This window comes from Hippocampus comes, unplaced genomic scaffold (assembly GCF_001891065.2).
Source record: "Hippocampus comes isolate QL1 unplaced genomic scaffold, H_comes_QL1_v1.1 scaffold269, whole genome shotgun sequence".
In the NCBI taxonomy this organism is placed as follows: domain Eukaryota; kingdom Metazoa; phylum Chordata; class Actinopteri; order Syngnathiformes; family Syngnathidae; genus Hippocampus; species Hippocampus comes.
Genome location: NW_017805376.1, coordinates 308,614 through 331,625, shown reverse-complemented (window position 1 = coordinate 331,625; position 23,012 = coordinate 308,614). Strand labels below are relative to the sequence as shown.

The window sequence follows — 23,012 nt, the reverse complement described above, 5'->3', positions numbered from 1 at the left end:
GCATCCGATTAGCTGCTCAGAGTAAATTGCTTATGGCTTGACGGACATTTAAATAAACGAACGTTTCTTCGTATTACAAGTAAAGTATTTTCCTCGAAAATGCTTTACTTGTTGTCATGCTAAAAACCTTACGCTAACTGGAGCGCTAATGAGAGAGAAGCGCTCCAGTTAGCGTGAGATTTTTAGCCTTCCAGAACTAACTATGGCCATCGAGGACTACGAAGCGTCCCGTGGCTGGCTTAAAAGTTCATTGCATGACATCAGCTGAGCAACGCTGTCTTGGGTGGCGATCGAGGGGAGGTCGAGTTAGAGACAGTGAGATGGTGGAAAGAAAAGCCACTTGGTCCAGAAAGTATTATTGTTAGATTCAGACGAGCATGGACGTTGCATTGCTAAAATGGCTACAAAACGGACCTTTGGATGTCAAGCAGCAAAGACAAGAAGAGCTCTGATGCTGGAAGAGAGGGTAAAAGTGATCAAAATGAAAGACGGAGCAAGCAAAATGAAAGACATTATCCAAGAAATTGATGTAAGTGAAAGTGAATGCTGATCGTAAATTTTGCAATTTCTTTCCCTTTTTTTCTTTCTACACTGACAATATGAAGTGTCAAATAAGTGTGTGCTCATACTTATGCACTATTGGAATAAAAATAAAGAGTACACATACGATTGTGTGTGCATGTACACATACGTTTGTGTGTGTGTGTTTGTGCGTGTGTGTGTTTACATCTGAGATCAAAGTTGCTACAGTGAAAAAACCCCTGTTGTGAAAAATGTCTTGCTGCAAACATGATTTCGTTGTAGAGGAGTTTCACTGTACATTCTGTGTTTTAAGCACCATTGTTTGAATGGCAGCGCTCTCACCGAGGCGTTCTCAACAATTGTCGTGTGAAAGCCCGGGAGCCGCATTGACCCAGCCAATGAGCCGCATGCGGCTCGCGAGCCACGGGTCGGCCACCCCTGCTATAGTGTATCATCATATCGTGCAATTGACATTGTTCTCGTAACTACCAGCTCCCCCCTTCATCAATGCTCGAGTTAATAATCACACTTTGGCTGTCAGCCATCTTGCAACGTCACTGGCTCAGCCCAGGGCCATAGTTAGTCATTGGGGGACCAAGGAAAACAATAGACAGCCATCCCCCGAACCACCCATATACTTTAGTTCAATTTTGACAAAAGGTGAATTTTATCATTTTGGGCACTTCATCCAGCTTTTGAAATCAGTTAGTTATATTTCATCTTAGCCTACTAATACTTACAACCACATTTTCAAATATTTATGATTATTGTCCACTAACAATTGTGCATTTCAGAAAATTGCCCTATTTCCTGAGCCTGTTTGTCGTTAAATTTTTCTAGTGAACCATTTTAACAGATTTACTGTTATTAATGAGAAGATTAATCATAAATTAATAGCGGACTTGGCCAAAACAGGTTTTTTGAGGCTGATGCAGAGTTCTGGTAGAGAAAAAAAATTACAGATTAGCGATTAATCGGTCGATTAATAAAAATAATTTTGAATGCATAAAATAACCCGCGTGAAGGTAGGATGGCGCGCGACATCGACAGGCAGGTTGGTACAGCATCTACAGAGATGAAGGACTTTGTATCGGTCGGTCGTGGTGATGAAGGAGCTGATCTGAAAGCTGAAGCTCTTGATTTATGTTCCTATTCTCACCTATGGTTATGACCTGTGGGTCATAATTGAAAGAACAAGATCGGATACAGGCAGCTGAAATTAGTTTTTTCCACAGGGTGTCTGGGATCTCCGTTAGAAATTGGGTGAGAAGATCAGTCATTTGGGAGGGAGACATAGTTGAGCCGCTATTCCTTCACATTGAGAAGAACCAGATGAGATGGTTTGGTCAACTGATTTGGATGACTTCTGCACGCCTCCCTGGTGAGGTGTTGTGGGCATGTACCATTGGGAGGAGCCCCCTTGGACAACTCAGGACACGCTGGAGAGACTATGTTTCCCAGCTGGCCGGGAAAACCCTCGGGATCTCTCGGGAAGAGCTATAGGAAGAAGCTGGGGAGAGGGACGACCCGACCTCAGATAAGCGGTAGAAAATGGATTGATGGATGGATGGATAAAATAATATCCCCCCTGCATTTAAATGGGTGTCAATTATCAACAGAATTTAGCTATTCGCATGCTGGCTTGTTCCCTATTTCCAGCGACTATCGAGAGTCAACTGTAAATATATTATTTTTTAAAAACATGCATTTCATTATTGAAGTTGTAAGGACATTCATCCTTGTCATGTGTTTGTATTACCCGTAGTTTAATGTGTCATATTTAACACATTTGTTTGATTGTTTTTTATTTTATTTTTTAATTTGTTTCAACAATGTGTGACTTTAGGTTGTGTGTAAAATACTGACATCTCAGTCAATTCCTTGCACAAATTGAAAAATTAAGATTGCCTCATTTTGAATGACAGGTCCATAGAACAATCTTTTCCAATAATGCCATGATAAATATTTACGAATGCAATGTTATGGGAGATATTTATTTTTAATCGATAATGAGACCAGTGTTACTTGTGTACAACTGCTGTCAATTAGTTAGGGGTACGTAAGGGTTAAACCAATAGACAAACATTGGACACTTGGCCCATTTGTTTTTGAGCCATAAGCGGTTTATTTAATAAAATTTAATGGTAGATGTTACCATTTCAGCTGCTTTTATTTTCACATTGTGGATATGAAAACCTCACATTTGGGAACTTTGTGTTTTGATTTGCTCAGTGTAGTCACAAGGTACTATATGACATGATCCATGTAGGACTCAAATGGCGCTTTTCCTTTTGGTAGGTACATCAAGATGCTTTGCTTGGCCTCAAGTAGTCACTTTTCCGCCATGAACCTAATGTATTATGTGGCATGCTAAAATGTGAGGTGCAGAAAGGCTGACAATGCCTTTTTTTTAAATGCCTTATATTTTTTTATGTAAGAAATGCTAAATTTAAAGAGAGATTGCCTCAGTCAAAATGTTTCTTTGTGATTGGCTGATGACCAGTTCAGGGTATACCCTGTCTCATGACCAAAGACAACTGTGATAGGCTCTCCATTCTAGTGACCCAAGTGAGGATACGCAGTTTGCAGAATGAATGAATGAATGAATGAATTAAAATGTTTTTACAAAAAAAATGTACAAATGTTTAGGAAAAAAGTTAATATAGTTCACTGCTCTGTAAAATGTGACCAATGAGCCATTTCTGAAGGAAATTGTCCGGTATAAAGAAATAAGTTTATTTGAAAACATAATTATTCATTCATTCATTCATTTTCCGACCCGCTTATCCCTACAAGGTCGCAGGGGGTGTTGGAGCACATCCTAGCTGTCTTCAGGCAGTAGGCTGGGGACACCCTGAACCAGTTGCCAGCCAATCGCAGGGCACACAGAGACGAACAACCATTCGCGCTCACACTCCCACCTAGGGACAATTTTTGAGTGTTCAATCAGCCTGCCATGCATGTTTTTGGAATGTGGGAGGAAACCGGAGTACCCGGAGAAAACCCATGCAAGCCCGGGGGAACATGCAAACTCCACACAGGGAGGCCGGAGCTGGAATTGAACCCGGTACCTCTGCACTGTGAGGTCGACGCGCTAACCACTGGCCCACTGGGCCGACCTTGAATACATAATTATTCCAAACAATTTTCAGTTAGATAGTCACAAATATTTAATATGTCGCCTTACATTCAGCCAGTTTCTTCTGATTGGTTTTGCAACAATATAAATTTCTCCTGAGTTGGTTGTTGGCCTTCTGCAAGATAGTCGGATGATGGGGATGCCATCTTAACGGCGTATCGACACACCACCAGGACCTTGTTAGTCTGGAACCTCCCCGGAAGACCGGCCTGCCAAGGGAGAACCGGATTGCCCAAACCAGTACTAAACCTAGGAACGCCCGCGACCAACGAGTATGGATTGACCTGCGCCTCGAGATGCGCATTGCCACATAGAACGTCCGAACGCTTCTCCGCGCTGGAGCAGCTTCACTGCTGTCCCTGAAGCTCTCTCGTTACAAAATCACCATGGCGGGTCTCTATGAGTCAAGGCAGCGGCAAAATTACAGCAGGAGAACACTGCTTTATATGGAGTGGCCCTGAAATCCGAACGGGCCCCCATGGAGTTGCGCTGGCCATGTCCAAACACACACCGATCACTCATCAGTTGGATCGCAATTAATGATCGATCGTCTCCTGTCTGCACGGTTCCTCCACCGACATGGCAAGATGACAGTGATTGTTGCTTACACCCCCACAGATGTCGTCAATGACACAGTCAAGGACACCGTCTTCAACCAACTCCAACAGGTCATTTGTAAAGCTCCACCTCATAACACTATCATCATTCTCACCAACGCCAGTGCAAAATTCTCTTCCTCCTGCAGAGAAGGACCATCTCACCAAACCCCCACACAACCCATTGGCACCACCTTTGCTGACAACACTATGAACGATAATGGCAAACGTCTGCTTCTCCTCTGCCATTCAAACAACCTCTGCATCGACACCTGGTTCCCCTGCACGCAGATCCATCACTGGACCTGGTATAATCCTGATGGAAGAACCCGGTAGGTGATTGATCACATCATCATCTCCCGCCGTTGGCGATCCTCCGTCACCAACTGCAGGGTCTTAAGAGGAGCACAGCTGGGTAACACAGACCACCACCTGTTGGTTGCCCAGCTGCTAATAAAAATCTAAGCAGACACATCTACCAGGCCGCAGCCACGCTTCATGTCTTTCAGACTCCGTGACCCCACCACCGCCTCTGCATATTGCCACTCCATCACCAATGCCTTCACTGCCCTGGCCAATGATGATATTGCGGACTGGGAGACTTTCAAACCAAAGGTCAACCATTCAAGATCTCTTCCCAAACAACCATGGATCTCACAGCTGACCCTCGACATCATTGACCACCACTGTGAGGCTCGTCTCCACGGTGATATGACAGAGTACCACCGGAGGCTGAATGCAGCACGTAATGCAGCAATTGCAGCTGACAGGGAGAAGTACTGGAGGGAAGAGGACGAATGCCTGGAATCAGCAACACAGAGCAATGACCTCAGAAAGGTCTTTAGCATGCCCATATTGGACCACGCATCAAGACCACCCTCGTGAAGGATGCCAGTGGAAATCGCATCACCATAGAAATCGACTGCCTTGAAGGCTGGAAAGAGCACTCCCGCCACCTCCTTCATCATCTTCCAGTCCCTACCGACCACTGTCTGGTTACTGCTGCCAACTCCGCTACCCCCAACCCTACCTGCAAAACTGACCCAGTTACAATTGATTAGGTCAGAGTAGCAATAAAAACACTCAAAAATCACAAGGCACCTGGAATCTGTGCCATCACTGCAGAGCTGCTCAAAGAAGGTGGTGACTCCATGGCCTAGTAGCTCACCCACATCATTAACCACGTGTGGGTGGCAGAACAGCCCCCCACAGACTGGACCCTGGGCATCATCCTGCCATCCTGGAAGCAGAAAGGCGACAATCTACTCTGGAGCAACTACCAAGGCATCACACTGCTTTCCATACCTGCAAAACTGTTCACCCGTATCGTTCTCACTCATGCTCTTCCTGCCATTCGAAGCCACCGCTGACCTCAACAGGTCCACTATTGACCACGTCTCCGCTCTTCAACTCGTTGTTGAGAAGGTCAGAGAGTTTCGAAAGGACCAGTATCTCTTTATGGCTTTCATAGATTTTAAAGCTGCCTTTGACACAGTTGACCACCTCTCCCTTTGGAACATCCTGAAGTACCTCGGAGTTCCACCCAAAATAACCACGTTGTTCCAGCAACTCTACAACAACTCAGGGATCTGTGTTTGTGTGAATGGTAAGAACTCAAAGTGGTTCCCCATTAACAGTGGGGTCAGACAGGGCTGAGTGGCCGCTCCACCTTTTTAACTGTGTCATTGACCACCTCACGATCCGAGTCCGGGAGCAAGTCTCAGGCGTGTCATTTGGCAACATCCACCTGACCGACCTTGAATACGCTGATGACACCATCCTGTTCAGCAACACCCTCCAACACCTCAGCAGTGCTCTCTCCATATGCCATACAGAAGCAGCAAAGCTGGGCCTCCAAGTAAGCTGGCAGAACATATACCTTATGTATATTGGTGACGGACCCCACTCTTCCCCCGTTTTTTGGCTCAGACGAAGTGCAATTCGTCAATTCCATCATCGACCTGGGTTCCACCATAACAAGCAACGCTGATCTCAAGCCGGAGATCGACCGCAGATGCGGCCTCGCGGCTGCAGCTATGCAGTCGCTATGGCGGCCCTTCTGGCGCCACCACTTAGTATCCCAAAAGACCAAGATGCGCATCTATAATGCAGCAGTTCTTCTCATTCTCTTGTATGGTTCAGAATCCTGGCCTTTAAACAAGACCCTGGCTAAGAGGATCGATAGCTTTGACAGTAGGTCACTCAGAACCATCATGAACATCAGCTGGCAACTCCATGTTACCAATTCAGACCTCAGAAAACATACTCTTCAGCCTCCCGCATCTCGACTGGCCGCCCAGAGCAGCATCCGTTGGCTTGGACATCTCTTCCGATTACCCCTGGAACACCCCACTAGTGCCATCTTTTCATTCGACCCAGCTACAGCCAGCTGGAAAAGGCCACGCGGCAGACCCCACATGAGATGGCTTGATGTCATCAGGGAGGATCTCCAGCACCAGGGGCTTACCCTGGAGGATGCAGCAGACCTGGCTCATGACCGTGGTCATTGACAGGCCCTGGTGAAGCTGATCGGCTCTCCGCACTGTGACGACCCCGCCGATTGAGACCGGACCCTCGCATCGCAAGTGTATTTATTATTATTATTATTATTACATTCAGTCCGGCCTCCCTGTGTGGAGTTTGCATGTTCTCCCCATGCCTGCGGGTAGTCCGGTTTACTTCCACATTCCAAAAACATGCATGGCAGGCTGATTGAACACTCAAGATTGTCCCCAGGTGTGAGTGTGAGCGTGGATGGTTGTTCGTCTGTGTGCCCTGCGATTGGCTGGCAACCGGTTCAGGGTGTCCCCTGCCTACTGCCCAAAGACAGCTGAGATATGCTCCAGCACACCCCACGACCCTTGTGAGGATAAGCGGATCGGAAAATGAATCAATGAATGAATGAATATTACATTCAGCTCCCTGGGTAATAGGTTGTTTTATTTTTATGGTGTCATAAAACCCTTTTTTCAGGATCTCCTCAAATTAGAATTTTGCTCCTCAAATGACATCATTGATGGGCAAAACTGCTCCTCAAAGGGGGAAAAAGATCATTTGTGTTCATTAATTTTGTGTGGCCTTTGAAGAACTCTCATTTATCCCAGAATGAAAAAAAAGTTCCCCACCTCTGCTGGAAACCAGAGAGCTGTTGGTACTAGTTTGCAACCCAGCAATTGGAGTTTTATTTGATTTCACATGAATTGTTCAGTTAGTGGTTTTTTAAAAACATAGATTTTATGAGAAAAAAAAAACCATACCTGTTGAGGTAGCTCACTAATGAGATACTGGGCAAATTTCTGGAGCTGATCCCTCTGAAGCCTGGACAAAGACTCTGACACTGGGGCCCTCAGACAGACAGCTGAGGCCTGTAGAGAAAGCAGAACTCTCAAGAACCGGAAAACATTACAATTAAAACAGAATCCAAAGTAATACCGCGTAATAAAAACAACAGCAACAGTGTATTGTGACACATGACAAGGTAAAAATAAAGAACCAAATGAGCTTGACAGGTCTTTCACCCTCAATGGCTCAGATGCCTCTTCTTTGTCTACTTTGTATTTACATCTGGTCAAAAATCACACTCCTGACACATTTAAGAAAACCAAATGAATCACAAAGGTGCAATCACTAAGTAATGAACATTCAGGGTACGGACATAGAGAGGGTGACCTCCTACAAGTACCTGGGTGTTCGTCTCAACAATAAACTAAACTGGTCTACCATCACGGACGCTCTGATCAGAAAGGCGCAGAGCCGGCTCTTCCTGCTCAGAAAAGTGAGGTCTTTTGGAGTTCAGTGGTCACTCCTTAAGACCTTCTATGACTCTGTGGTGGCCTCAGCCATTCATTATGGCATAGTCTGCTGGTCAGGGTTGGGAATTTCTCCATTGTGAGACAAATAACGTTTTTTTATCTCATCTTAAAAATCCACAGTTAAAAAAAGGAACATATTCTAATCCCAACTCCACAGCCGGGGCAAAGAAAACCCATTTTGAGAAAAATGAAGAAACACTGAGAAGGCACCACAAATAGAGGGTGACCAGGCTACAATGGATGCCGCATGGACAGCATTTAAGACAGAATGTGGAGATGTACAATTTGGGGTTCATTTCATGAATTGAAGTGCCGCAAGTAGATGCCTCCAGGGGAGTGGTCAAACACAGATCTTATCCTGGTTAGCCGGTGCAGAATACAGACAGAAAAAGGCTCAGATTGAGTCACCCGAACCTAGACCCCCTCTTCAAGCAGAGAGGGGGTCTCCAAGAGAGAGGAGAGGCAGTAGTAGGAAAGGCCTGATTAGCATCACAGGTGTCATCAAACTTGTAATAAGGTAGTTGGACTCTTTTCAGGGTGAAATGTAGGAGTTGGACACATATCTGCATGACAGATGTTATGGCTGCTAGATTGGCGATTAGTGTTCATTTCCTCCATTGCGAATTCAGTGTCCGGTGGCCACAGGTCGTCCAAAGCTGGAGCTACTGAGGAAGCGGGGTCCAGTTATGTGTCCAACGGCTCCTGTCTCGCGCGTGTTTAGGCTGTTTTTCGCTCATCCCTGGTTGAGGCTGCCTGTAAGGAGCTATGGTTGGAAGTGCATTTGATTTTAACTGCTGTTTATAGCCAGACTCACAAGAGTAGAGGAAAGCCTCCGATCTTTGGGGAAGGCGAATTTTTGCTACCACATCCTCCCACTGTTTCTTCAGTTCTTTGGAAAATACATTATCTTTGTTCCCCTTTAATTACTCCTAAATTCGCAGTGGGGAATTTTGACTCCTTTTCGCTAATGCTTGAAGCAATTTGCAATTGTTTTTCTCTGCTCGACAGAGGGCACCAATGTGGGCAGCAACCATAATACGTCATAATTGCAGAACATGTCAGCAAGCAATGCTGTGAAAAAATGGTTTGCCCCCTTCCTGATTACTGTGTTATTTGCATATTTATCACACACAAGGATTTCAGTTCTCAAACCAATTTCAATGTCACACGGAGACAACCCAAGAACATACAAAATGCATTTTTCAAATGACAATTCAATTTAATAAGGCACAAAAAAAAAACCCTCCAAACCTTTCTGACCCTCTTTGAAAAAGTAATTGTCCCCTGAACCTAGTAATCGGTTGTGCCAACCTTGGCAGCAATAACTGAAATCAAGCATTTGCGATAATTCATGATGAGTCTTTCACATCGCTGTGGAGGAATTTTGGCCCACTCTTCAGAAAATTGCTTTACCCCCGCCATATTGGAGGGTTTTCTAGCATGAACTGCCCATTTAAGGTCACACCACAACCTCTCAATTGAATTTAAATCAGGACATTGACATGACAACTCAAAAACCTTTTTTTTTTTTTTTTTTTTTAATTTTATTTTTGCCATTCAAAGGTGGACTTGCTGGTGTGTTTCGGATCATTGGCCTGCTGCATGATCCAAGGGCGCATGAGTTTGAGGGCACGAACTGATGGCCGGACGTTCTTCAGGATTTTCTGGTAGACAGCAGGATTCATTGTTCCGTCAATCACGGCAAGTTGCCCTAGTCCTGACATAACAAAACAGCTCCAGACCATCACACTGCCACCACCATACTTGATCGTTGGCATAATGTTGTTTTTATCAAATGCTGTGCCATTTTAATGCCAGGTGTTAATGGGCTGCACATCTTCCAAAAAGTTCAATTTTTGACTCATGATTCCACTGCACAATTTGAGGATCACCAAAATGTCTTTTGGCAAATGTGAGATGAGCCTCATAGTTCTTTTTGGACAGCAGTGGTTTTCTCCTGGGAGCTCTCCCATGGATGCCATTTTTGGCCGATGCCTTTTTTAGGGTAGAGTCGTAGAGTCGTGTACACTGACGTGCTTTGAGGCCAGCGAGGTCTGGAGTTCTTTCGAGTTCTTTGGGTGTTCTAGGTTCTTTTGCAACCTCCTGGATGAGTCATCGTCAATTTTAGCTGGTTGCCAAATCCTGGGAATGTTTGACACTCTTCCCAGTTTTATCCATTTGTGGATCATGTCTCTGACATTGGTGTGCTGAAGCCCCAGAGTCTTGGAAATGGATTTGTAACTTTTTCCAGACTCATAGATTTAAATACCGTATTTTCACGACTATAAAGCGCCAATAAAAGTCTTAAATTCTATCCAAAATGGACAGGACGCCTTATAATGCGGTGCGTGTTGTGTATGCGCAGAGTTCCAAAGCCTGACTGAGAGCACCTCTGGCCAACACGCTGTTTATATAGAGAAAAGGTGGACGTGAGTGACGACAGGCATGCGGAAGTCGGCCACGGCTGCGAAACGCTCCAGTGAGAGTTGGAGAGCCCTGCTTGAAGGAGCCAACAGTACCACATCATATGCAAAAAGCAGAGATGCAATACTGAGGCCACCAAAATGGACCCCTTCAACGCTTCGGCTGTGCCTAGAAATTCTGTCCATAAAGGTGATGAACAGAATCGGCGACAAAGGACAGCCTTGGCGGAGTCCAACCCTCACTGGAAACGATTCCGACTTATTGCCGGCAATGCGAACCAAACTCTGACATCGGCAGCATAGGGACCGAACAGCCCGTATCAGGGGGCTCGGTACCCCATACTCCCGAAGCACCCCCCACAGAACTCCCCGAGGGACACGGTCAAATGCCTTCTCCAAGTCCACAAAACACATGTAGACTGGTTGGGCAAGTTCCCACGTACCCTCGAGGACCCTGCTAAGGGTGTAGAGCTGGTCCACAGTTCCACGGCCAGGACGAAAACCACACTGCTCCTCTTCAATCTGAGGCTCGACTTCCCGACGGACCCTCCTCTCCAGCACCCCTGAATAGACCTTACCAGGGAGGCTGAGGAGTGTGATCCCTCTGAGGTGAGCCTTTGTGTTCTTTTTGGACGGCAATGTTTTTCGCCTGGGAACACTCCAATGGATGCCATTTTTGGCCAGTGACTTTCTTATGGTAGAGTGGTGAACAGTGATCCAAACTGATGTCAGCAAGGTCTGGAGCTCTTCGGATGTTGTTCGAGGTTCTTTTGCAACCTCCTGGATGAGTCGTCATCACACTCTTGGAGTAATTTTAGCTGGACGACCACACCTTGGAATGTTTGCCACTGTTTCAAGTGTTCCCCATTTGTGAATAATGGCTCTGACAGTGGTTGGCTGGAGCCCCAGAGTCTTGGAAATGGCTTTGTAACCTTGTTCAGACAATAGATTTCAATTTTTTTTTCTAATTTCTTCTCAAATTTCTTTGGATCGTGGCATGATGTGGTTTTTTCCTGTGATCTTGTTGCCTCCTTCACTTTGTCTGACAGATTCAATTCATGTTTTTTTTTTTGGTTCAACAAATGTGGTGCTAGGGTGTTGCCAGTGAAACTGTCGTTAGTTGCAGTTTCTATCACAACCATCAGCATGACTCCACCAAATGATTAGGAATACATAGCGTATGTTTCCCCCCACCCTTTTAGAAGTGTTCTAACAAACCAGATAGCAAAGACATTTGGCCCACATTCAGCATGAAGCTGGCACAGGTGGCATTGCGTCGGCACTGGCGTAAGGCATGTGGGCCGAACATGGCTCAGGAGTGGCAAAGGAGGCATTGCCTTGACTCTGGCAAACAAGATGTGGGCCATTTGTTGAGTAAAGTATGTGGCCCAGAAATCAATTTACAACTCTGGGCCATATATGGACAGTCAGTATTGTGCCATCCTGAAATGCAGTATCAGATTTTTTTTTTTCTACACGCAGCTTTGTTTTACATCGCAGACTTATGCAGAATTCTATTCATCACACACGTGCATGCACACACATTGACAAATTCATGCTTGTGCACGCTCGCTCGTGCACACACACAAATTAAACATGGTCAAGTAAGATTATGATGAAGTCGACTGACGTCAGCGAAATAAGGTACAAATATTGAATTTTGGGGTTTTTTGTTTTTTTCCTCGTACCTACTTTACTATACAACAGTCATGTATTGCTATACTCCGACACAGCAGGTGGTGATGCAACGCGAGCGTTAGCTGCCACTCGCCAATTAAGAAGAAGAAAAAAAAGGAAAAAGCAAGAAGAATGATTTCATTATGGTGGCAAACTGAAACATGAAAATATATTGTGCTACAACTTAAGGGTTATTTACATGTATTTTTTCCTAAAATTGTCAGTTGAGTTTAGTAAAAATGCAGGCGATTGTACAGTCAGAGAAGCTGCCAGGGATTTCGGGCAAGATAAAAAAAAAATAACCCTTTCTTCACTGAAATACAATGGAATTCATTTTGATTTCAGTTTGCTGGGATACGAACTGGAAACTTCATACTTGGTCCTAAAGTTAATTTAAAAATTATTACCTGAATTTAAAAAAAAATCTGACATTGAAATCAAAAGTTTTATTTTAGTCATACTGAAAATGAAAATAAAGAGACGATTAAAGGTTTTCTTATCTTAAACAGAATGTAATTTTCCATGAGGATCAAATACAGTTTTAAAGAATAAAGAGAATTTTATTTCAGTGAGGATCAAATACAGTTTCAAAGGAAAAAAATCTATCCTTTTCAAATTGTTGGTTTGATTGTTTTTCAGCATTTTTTTGGCCATGACATTCATCAAGGAGGAGACTCGGTGCTTGGTAGTTGCGCCTTCTCGGCAGCACAGGTATACCAGCACTGTTTTTGATTGGGAGGAATGTCAGTGTCATTTGACTGTCATTGCTGGACAGCGCTTGTGTTTTTTTGCGCCTGTAATGGGCAGCAATTTTCACAACCCCGCTTTGTTCAGCGGAGAGGTCAGTGCTGTTGGACAGTCTGCGGCTGGATGGTGCGTGGCTTGAGGAGCCGACAATGAGAAGAAATTGCATGAGAAGATGCATAAGTGGAACTGGGAGCCGCGGCTTGGAATTGAAGCAGATTACATTGGGACAGGCGATGTGAGCAAATCTCTTTTCGTCAATGGACGCTACAGCTTCGTGTTTGCTTTCAAAAGCTTGCAGCAGACGCGTGCACATTTTCAGCGTGACATCCCTGATCCACTGGTGAAAGGACACTTTAATCCTCTCCTCTTTCATCTATAACTGCTTTATACAACAAAGCGGATGCAGAAAAGTGGTTAAGATTGCACGACTGTCTGTGTCTTATGTGTTGTATTATTTTGTTATTTTTACTTCAAGCTGTCACCGCGAGAGTGGCTGCCTTTACAGCAGCTCCTATACTTTGTTCTTCTACTTCTTCCTTTCATAACTTCGTTGCTGTGAATCGGGAATTTCTCCATTGTGAGAGTAAGAAAGGTTTTCTTATCTTATTCAAACGGTACAATTCAGATTCACTTATGCAATATGATTCCAATTAAAATATGCAAATTCATCCATTATCCGAGCCACTTAACTTCAAATTATGTAATTCAAATTTGGTACAAGCTATTCACATTTAATTTTCAGTGGCAAATATTCCACCCCACAGTGTCACACCTACTTTAAGAAACTTCAAGGGTTATTTTTACTGACCATTCATTGGTAATGACATGTAAAAAATGTTTGTTTTCCTAAGACACTGTCCATCCTTGTTTTCTTACAGTTCTTACAGCCGCTGTGAGACCTAACCGCCTAACATCTTGGGCCACAGACCAGAAAATTGATGTCACAATCAAAAGATGGCTACATCTGGCCATAGGGATGATGACAGGAAGGAGAGGATGAGAAGAAAAGAGGGCATGCAGAGCACAACAATTTGATGTATGGAAACATGCCATTTAAGAGCAAGCTGCATCCCAGTTTGGACTCCGTGTTCACTGTTAAATAAAGAAAAGTGCAGTTTTCCAGTGTATGAGGCCCAGAGCTGGACCAGACCAATTTTGCTGACTGGGTAGTCTAAGATAGCCACATAAGTGAGAGAAACTTAAGTAGAAGCAGTAGGCAAGGTATCTCAGCTTTTCAATTGAAAAAGTGAAAGGAAAAACACCACTGTAGAATTTATCACTCCACTGGTGAGAAAATAAATCAGTCAATGGCTAAAACGGACTGACCAAATTGGGAGAAAATGGGGGAAAACAAAGTAGGGGACCGAATAAAAAGATCCAAAACAATGCTTAAAATGTAAAGATTGGAAATATGTTGAATCAAAACATGGGTGCTATAGAACTGCGAAATTATTGGATAACAGAATTTGGATTAACAGGTGAATTAATAGTGCACGTAATATGCACATTAAACGGAAAAGAAAGAGGAAAAGCGGCCCGGTAATCGAGTGGTTAGCACGTCGACTTCACAGTGCAGAGGTTCCGGGTTTGATTCCAGCTCTGGCCTTCCTATGTGGAGTTTGCATGTTCTCCCCGTGCTTGCGTGGCTTTTCTCCGGGTCCTCCGGTTTCCTCCCACATTCCAAAATCATGCATGGCAGGCTGATTGAAAGCTCCAAATTGTCCGTAGGTTTGAGTGTGAGCACGAATGGTTGTTCGTTTCTGTGTGCCCTGCGATTGGCTGGCAACCAGTTCAGGGTGTCCCCCGCCTACTGCCCGACGACAGCTGGGATGGGGTCCAGCACCACGGCCCTCGTGAGGATAAAGCGGTTCGGAAAATGAATGACCATGATGTGGCAAGAATGAATGAAAGAGGAAAAAAGAAAGAAAAATGGTTGGGAACAAGCAAAAACATGGCTTGCAATAGCCCGAGTCAGAGATCATGGCAAAAAAGAAAAAAACAATTAAAAGACACAGAGTAAAAGGCTAGGGATGAGGAAAGGAGACTCCTGTATCACAGACAGGAGGATAAGGAAACCGGACCCCTAAATGGGGAACCGAGACAGAGTAATGTTAGTACACAAATTATAGAAGGGGAAACTAGGAGACACAGTTAGGTACCGACTGCGTCCCTGGAACCCCCATTATTGATCAGAGCAATCAGCATCACAGATGATTAAACAACACACAATCTTTGGAAAAATACAAATAGAGGAATACATATTAAACTACCGCAAACACAAAGACAATCTTTAGATAGTGAAAAAAAAAATAAATAGAAGAAACAGATGTGATTAGAAAATCAAAACCACAGTCTGCAACATAATTCTCATGAACTACAAGTTAGGGTGAGAGGTTTCGAAGAAAGCTGCAATGAGATTCAGAAGGGGAGCGGATGATGGAAAAATTGTTGGAACCAATTTTATCAGTTTGTCAAGAAACTATGGGTGCTTCACCGAAAAAGTTTCAATATCCAAGATAAAAGTTTAATGATTGTGTTCTTGTGTGTCTCCAGCAGGTGGCAGAGGAGGGCCCTCCCTCCAGCGTGCACATCTCCTGTCAATGTTTTCATCAAGTTAGACATGTATTTCAGGACTCCCTTAGTGCCAAGTCTCTGTCAGATTATTGACCTTGTTTGCTTCTCATGCTCCAGTATTTTCTTGACCTCTCCATCGCATCATTGTCATTTTTGCTCTCGACAGCACCGTCATGACTCTTGAGCAGTGAAATTCATGTTATTGTGACGCTCAAGAAAGAAAATTGTAGGCCAGCAGATAGAGCATATCATAGAACACTTTACTGAACATACTTCCCGAAACTACATAAGTGTCTCTTCGATAGAGTGCTGTGAAATAGGGTTTTGCCCCTTTTCATATTTATCACGTACAAAGGTTTCACTACATCAAACCAATTCTAATATCACACAGAAATTACCCAAGGAAATGCAATATGCAGTTTCTAAATGACAATTTAATTTATGAAGGCATGAAAAAAATTGTAGACTACCTGTCCCGATGTGAAAAAGTAATTGCCCCCACACCCCCTTGTTAAATCACAAACTAACAACATAGTTTTGGGAAAGTTGAGTTCAATTTAACCACATTACTTAAATTAAGAAATCACATCAATAGAATATGTCAGACAAAGTGAAGTAGGCTGTAAGATCTCAAGAAAAAAATGCATCATGCCACAATCCAAAGAAATTTAAGAAGAATGAGTAAAAAATGTTGCTGAAATCTATCAAACTGGAAAAGGTTCCAAAGCCATTTGAAAGACTCCGGGGCTTCAGCAAACCAATGTCAGAGCCATTATCCACAAATGGATAAAACTGGGAACAGTGTTTTGGAATGGACCAATACCCGTTGAAAGATGCTTCCCTCTCACTGGTCGTTTAAATAAATTGCTTGTGTGAAGTCAACAAAATATTAAGACAAGGAGACAATCCGTTTTGTATAAATTATAATCATGTGAAAATGTAAAAAGTAAGTCAACTGAAGATGTTTTAAAAATTGAGAAAAAAAAGCCATGGTTTATTTTTGAGATTGAACCGAATTAATGTAAAATAAATGAACAAACAATTCAAGCGGTCCCGACTAGACTGCTGGTGCCCTTAACTGAATGTTTTGTTTGCCGCAATCAACATTTTGAGATCTTTAGGAAGCCTTTTGGATTGAATGTTGAAAACCCAAACATAGTCCAGTTGCCAAAATTCAACTTTCACAGATACCGTGACCTGGATGACTGAAATCAACACAAAGGTTCTGATCTTATGAATTGCATAATCATACACACTGACAAGGTTATCAGTTATTATCATTGTAAACATGCTTCCTTTTTGTATCATGAAATATAACAAGTCAGTTATCACGTCAATTATGGTTTTATTACTTACATTGTGAATCCTGAAGAGACAGAGCGCCACGACATGGGCACACCATTTTGCCCCAGCACCACATGTACAACTGCAGGAGGTGATGCGGCAGCGATCAAACATTGCTGCCACGTTGTAGGTGCCTTTTGATTGCCCTGCCTGACTGGGTACGACAGTTGCACTGAGATGGAACCCTGACAGAAATTACAAACACAAGACATATACATTGTGCACTTAAAAGTTTGTGTCTTCAGAAACCTAATATCCATGAAATGGACACACCAAATAGAGTTACACTAACAAAAAGGAACACACCATGGAATTAAATGTTTGTATTTAAAAAAAAAAAAAAAAAGGGGCACAGTAGTACACATTATTTAACATGTGCCTCATAATTCAGAAGTAAGAAGAGGATTGACTCTGCTCCCACATTCATCAGTGAAGTTAACATGTTTACCTCTACTTGAGTGGAATTTCTCTTGGAGTTCTGGCTTCCTCTTGTATTCCAAAAACATGCATGTTAGTATAATTAAAGATTCTAAATTGTCCAATAGTGTAAATGTGAATGAAGGAATGCACCCGGAGATTGACTGACGACTGGCAGGTCGGGAAATGGGTATTGACTCGGCATGGGCCCAATCCTGGTTTAACCGTTAACCACGTTTTTAACTGTCCATAGTCGACTTAGTTGCACTTGCACTGAGTCAAAACCTCAATGTGTGTAGGCTTAATAATTTGGGATTTTGAAATGACATGCATGAGAAAATTAGAAGCGGACTAATATTAAAAATGTCAGTTGATTTTTATTTTGGTGCGGAAGGGGGGTATTCATGGGGATCAAAACACGACCACAATGGTTTTCTGGTCAGCAGTTTTATATATTTTTTTTGAATGGTAATTATCAAGCACGAACCCCCTCGCATTGAAAAATAGAAAATCACGTTTCGTCGTTATTTAATGATCATTCCATCCATTTGTTGTTGTTGAAGGATGCATCTTTTACAAATGCATTAAATATATTAACAGCCATCTCGTTACCTCTGCATCCCGCGTCCTAGACGCATAATTTTCCCGCGGGACGCACAGTTCCAAATAATGTGCGTTTTTGGGACGCAAGGAAATTTCTCAGTCAAAAAATAAAAATAAAAAAAACTACGGCAGGCCTGAGGATTTCACGGTAACGATCGTTACCGGTAGCGTGTCGTTTCTGTAGCGTCATTTTGACGGTACCGAAAAATTGAGTTGACTGTACGCGATCAAATCTCTCCTGTATGATCAACGCGATTTCACTGTGCCTGTATGTGTGTTTGTGGTGTGGTGTGTGAGTGTGTTTCTTCTAATTTACTTTCGTTTTGTTTTGTTTTCAGTGTTGGGGGGGATGGAACAGATAATGTTATGTGCGCATTTACGAGGCAAATTGGTCATTGGATCTATAAGGTAATCGCTATGAAAAATATGATTTAACAGTATTGGTTATTCTATAATTTACTGGTTGTAGAGCATGGTAACTTTATGAATAAAACATTCGTCACAAGGTGTCGTAATGCGAATGTTAACTGTTGGTAGAACTAATGATGACGTGTGTTAGATTATTTCGTCAAATTGATTGTAGATTACACATGCATCGTCTTGGGAAGAGGATGTCAAGCCACATCAATACTTACCTGTATTAATGATTACCAGTAAATTAATCTTTGCAGTGTGAGACTGGAAAAAAGACTCTGATTTTGTGGTATGCTGTATTCATGATGCCATATGAGTACAACATATTTTGATCCATTTATTTTGTTGAATATAGTGATCCCTCGCTACTTCGCGGTTCGTTTATCGCGGGTTCAGTGCATCGCGGATTTTTTCAAACACAAAAAAAAAATGTTTTGTTTTGTTTTTTTATAAATACACATGGAGTACAGTACTGTATATGTCGCTCTACGTGACTCGCTGTTCTTTTGCAGCTTCTCGCGGACCGTTTGCGGACTTTAAAAAAAAAAAAAAAAAATTGTTGTTTTTTTTACCAGTTTATGTTAATTGGACGCTACTTCGTGGATTTTCGTTTATCGCGGGTGGTTTTGGTCCCCATTAACCGAAAATAAACGAGGGATTATGAGGGATTACTGTAATCCTGGAGTACACAGCTGCTGATGTAATGTTCATTGTTAATGCACTTTTCAAACATTTACCCTTCAAACATTATACTTTTGAGTTTCAGAATTCTTGATTATGAATATTAGTCAAAATAGAAAAATGGGTTCCCGTGATGAACGTTTACGGAACCCAAAATTACTTAACCGTGGTTTCCCATTGGGTAATCCGACAGAACCGAAAAACGGTTTCCGTGAATTTCCAAAATCCTCGGGCCTGCTACTGAATTATTTAAATTTTTGCAGCATTTGTTTATAATTTTATGTATATGTTGTTGTTTGTGTTATTATCATATGCAATTGAATAAGTAGACCATTTCAGAATTCGAAATTTGGGACTCTCTAAATGCATAATGGGAATCATACTTTTCTGATAAGCGAGTCCCTGGGACTCGCTGGGGGTAAACTGTAACATTATCACTGTATTAAGAAAAAGTGATGACATCATTTAATGAAAAAAAAAATCGACATTCAGATATCGTGTCCATTTTAAAATGGCTTTTTTTTTTTTTGGTACATGGGGTGAGGAAATACTTGAGTCTTTGTCTCCACGCCCCCTGGCCCCAGTTGTGCTGAGCAAAAAATTGTGGACCCCTGTATCATTTAAGATGCGCCCCCGGAGTAAGATATTGTCTGTGTAATGGTTTTGTTATTGCCTGTAATGAGCCCCTTTTTCATTGTACTCGTTTTACCCCGAAACAGGCTGGTCACTCCCTGTGTCGTCGCGTTTCCATGACAGATTTTCCAAGGGAGTGTGGTTCCAATGGATTGGCAGCAGCTCAGAACCACTTCTAACCTGGTTGTTGAACCCAGGCTAAAAAGGGCCGTGAAGTCATTGTCATTTGATTGGCTGAGAGACGTGGATATTTCTTTAAGCCAGTGGTCCACAAACACTGAATCATTTTGTACGCGGCCACACAAACAGACATCGACATACAATTTATATTTATTGTTGTTTTTGTCGATCTTTTAACTGGAGGATATATGAGAGCAATGTTCCCTATAAGCTGCGCAACTGCGCACTGGTCGCACACACTCAGAGCACAAGAAAACCTATCCAGTGCAGTGAATGCACTTGAAATGAATTAAATATATAAAAAAATTTCTGCATCATTTTGCTGTGTAATTCAGAGAGTCAGGTGTCCAGCCAATCATACGATACAATGCAATGACGCTATGTAGCCAATCATGGCATTGACAGTACTTGTGCATGTGCTCTGCTCATACATAATCCATAAGAATAACAGTGCGGTGGAGCTAAGTGACGCTAATGACAACCGCTTATCATGGCGAAACAAGCGGGTAGTGATTGCGATACGTCGACTTCCCAAACCAAAATAAAAATGAACTTCGGTTCTTTTAGGTTGGAATGTCTGTCGGAATATGTGCAATTTTTTTCTTATTTCACTGGGACAGTGCACATTAATCAATAATGAAACTGGGTGAGATTTTTTTTCTTTTTTGTGAGAAAGGTCTGCTCTGCAAAACATTCAGCGAAGCTAAAGTTGGAAGCAAATTTTCCATTATTTTCCATCGGAAATTCATACACACGCACACGCACACACACACACACACACACACACACACACACACACACACACACACACACACATGCACACACATCCAAAACATACATACACGCTGTCCATATATGCACATACTGTATGTATATCAGTGGCGCATGCTGGTCTGTCAAGTAGGGGAAGCTCAATTTTGGCCTACATCATAAAATGTGTCCGTTTATTTATACGTGTATTCTACTCTCCGTTCCTTTTCAAGAAAATGATCTGTGACACTGTCAAACCAACAAGGCGTCTTTTCCAGGGTCTTTACTATGGTGATATAAGTCAGTCTGCGAACACAAGCAACTACAATAAAACACACCAGAAATAAAAGATTAATCTGTCGCTAATTGTTTTCAACAAAGAGAGTGTCGCTAAAATGATTAGAAGTCTCCAGTTCAACTCAGAGCAGAATGAGAATTGAAAAATGCTCCCACGGATGCCTATACCAAAAGATCGGTGATTGGCTCATTTTGCTGTCAATCAAAAAGAGATTCAGCCTCAGAGAGTTCATCCAATCATCATGCAGACAGCCTACTGTCCATAGACTCCCAGAGACACTGAGCGTCCGATGGGCAGGACAAAACCAGCATTTATCCAATGACTTGTCTCGTTTCAATGCATTGGGACAACGGGCTCTGAACTTTCTAGACGCCCAGCATCCACAAAGTTTAAAGCACAGTGAAGCTGCATGAATGAATGAGAAGAGAGTCACGTCGTAACCAGTAATAAGAAGCTGATTTGGAACAAAAGTTGAGCGCGTTGTCGCGCATATTTAGTCAATGAGATGTACACACAATTGTATGTGCACACATATATTTGATCACTTATTTTTTGACATTTTAGGGGAAGCTGAGCTTCCGTTGCAGTCTTAGAGCAATCGCCTCTGATGTACATGTATAGTAGGTCTGTCAGTCACGTCACAATTAATTAAATGATTTCCAAAGTTAACCTGCATTTAATCTTACTCTATTGTTTTTGTATAAATTATTTTTATTCTTTTTTTTTTTTGCACAATAAATGGCATTTTTGAGGGCCTAAACGTGCAGAAAAAGTCAAACTTTGCAAGCTCATTAGGATTGTTGAAAATTCAGAGATTTTAAAGTCAAAGTTATTCGAAAAAATGGCTCTGTTGCGCCCACAACAGTGGAAAAACAAAATCTAATTCCGGTACGATTGACTTCAGACTATGAAATTTGGGATGCAATTTCATCGTAGCCTGTGCAGTATGACATAGTCAATGATTGGTCGTGAGAGATCTGGTGGGGGGGGGGAGTCCATGCAGTAATATGCTAAGATGTACAAGAAATGAGTAATGTTTTTTTTAATGCCCATTTTTGCCCATTTTACACATGTATAGGAGTCCTACACAAATACATATTAATATATAAATATACACAAATTAGAAGAAACACACACACACACACACACACACACACACATACATACAGTAACGATTCCCCCCTACGGACCTCCGTCAAACGGAAATTCCCTAACTCAGAAAAAAACGTATGCATTCAATTTTCTACAACTATATTACATTAACGATCGATTCCTTATAACAGAAGTTCTTGTACCCAGAAGCCATAAGGAAGCCTGCAATAGTGCAAACATGTATATTTTCCGTACTTTATTTGTACAGCTGAGCAGGAGCTGACTGGGCCTTGCTCACCTGAAACCCAAAAATTTACTTTTTACATGAGCGTGAAAGCTGGCAGCTAAACACACCGATTTGCAGAGGGTCTTTCACAGCTCTGATCCGGTGCAACTGCTCACCACGTTGAAACTCATCTGGACTTCCATTTGCCAGGCACGAATACAATCTGCAATCAGAAGAAAAAGACAGATGGAAAAAAAAAATTGAAAAGCAGCACCTGGTTGATAATTAAAATATCTTGAAACGTTTTGAGAGCTATCATGTCAAAATGCATAGCCTTTGCAGTGATTAGGGAGCAGGGAGAGAGCATCAGTCTCAAGCACGTGGCAAATTCATGAATGGAGGGAAACACTGCGGGTGGCTGATACATAAGCAGCAAGTCCCTTACCCCACACCACCAGATCTCTCACGACCAATCATTGACTATGTCATACTGCACAGGCTACGATGCGTCAAGATAACTCAAAATCGGCTATGAGACATTACGTTTGTCAGTTCAAAATTGGGTTACATTCATGTAGTTTGTCTTTGGCTTAATTCTGCCTTTGACGAAGCTGGATAGTCTATTCAGCCCGCTCGAATTGTCCTAGTTTTGATCTCAAAGCATTCAAAGCGATTGTAAAAATCAAAGATGTCTGATTCCAATGATTAGTTTATTTTATTTGAGGATGCATTTCAAAGTCTGTCATTATTTGAGAATGTGAACTTAAATGTTGATTAAAAAATGGATCAGCCAGTCATCTATTTGGGTCAGAGCAAATTCAGCAGTTAATGAAAGCATATATATATATATATATATATATATATATATATATATATATATATAT

The 23,012-nt window shown here is 42.4% G+C and overlaps 1 protein-coding gene across 3 annotated transcripts in view; it reads right to left on the bottom strand.

The window, feature by feature from the left end:
• zswim8 (zinc finger, SWIM-type containing 8) overlaps window positions 1–23,012 on the bottom strand; it is a 179,613-nt gene that overhangs the window by 133,883 nt on the left and 22,718 nt on the right. For all 3 annotated transcript variants that reach the window (XM_019872083.1, XM_019872084.1, XM_019872085.1), the window contains exons 3-5: window positions 22,257–22,351; window positions 16,847–17,019; window positions 7,515–7,622 (exon numbers count right to left, since the gene is read on the bottom strand). In XM_019872083.1, coding sequence (XP_019727642.1) covers window positions 7,515–7,622; window positions 16,847–17,019; window positions 22,257–22,351 — 376 coding nt within the window. The remainder of the gene's footprint in view (window positions 1–7,514; window positions 7,623–16,846; window positions 17,020–22,256; window positions 22,352–23,012) is intronic.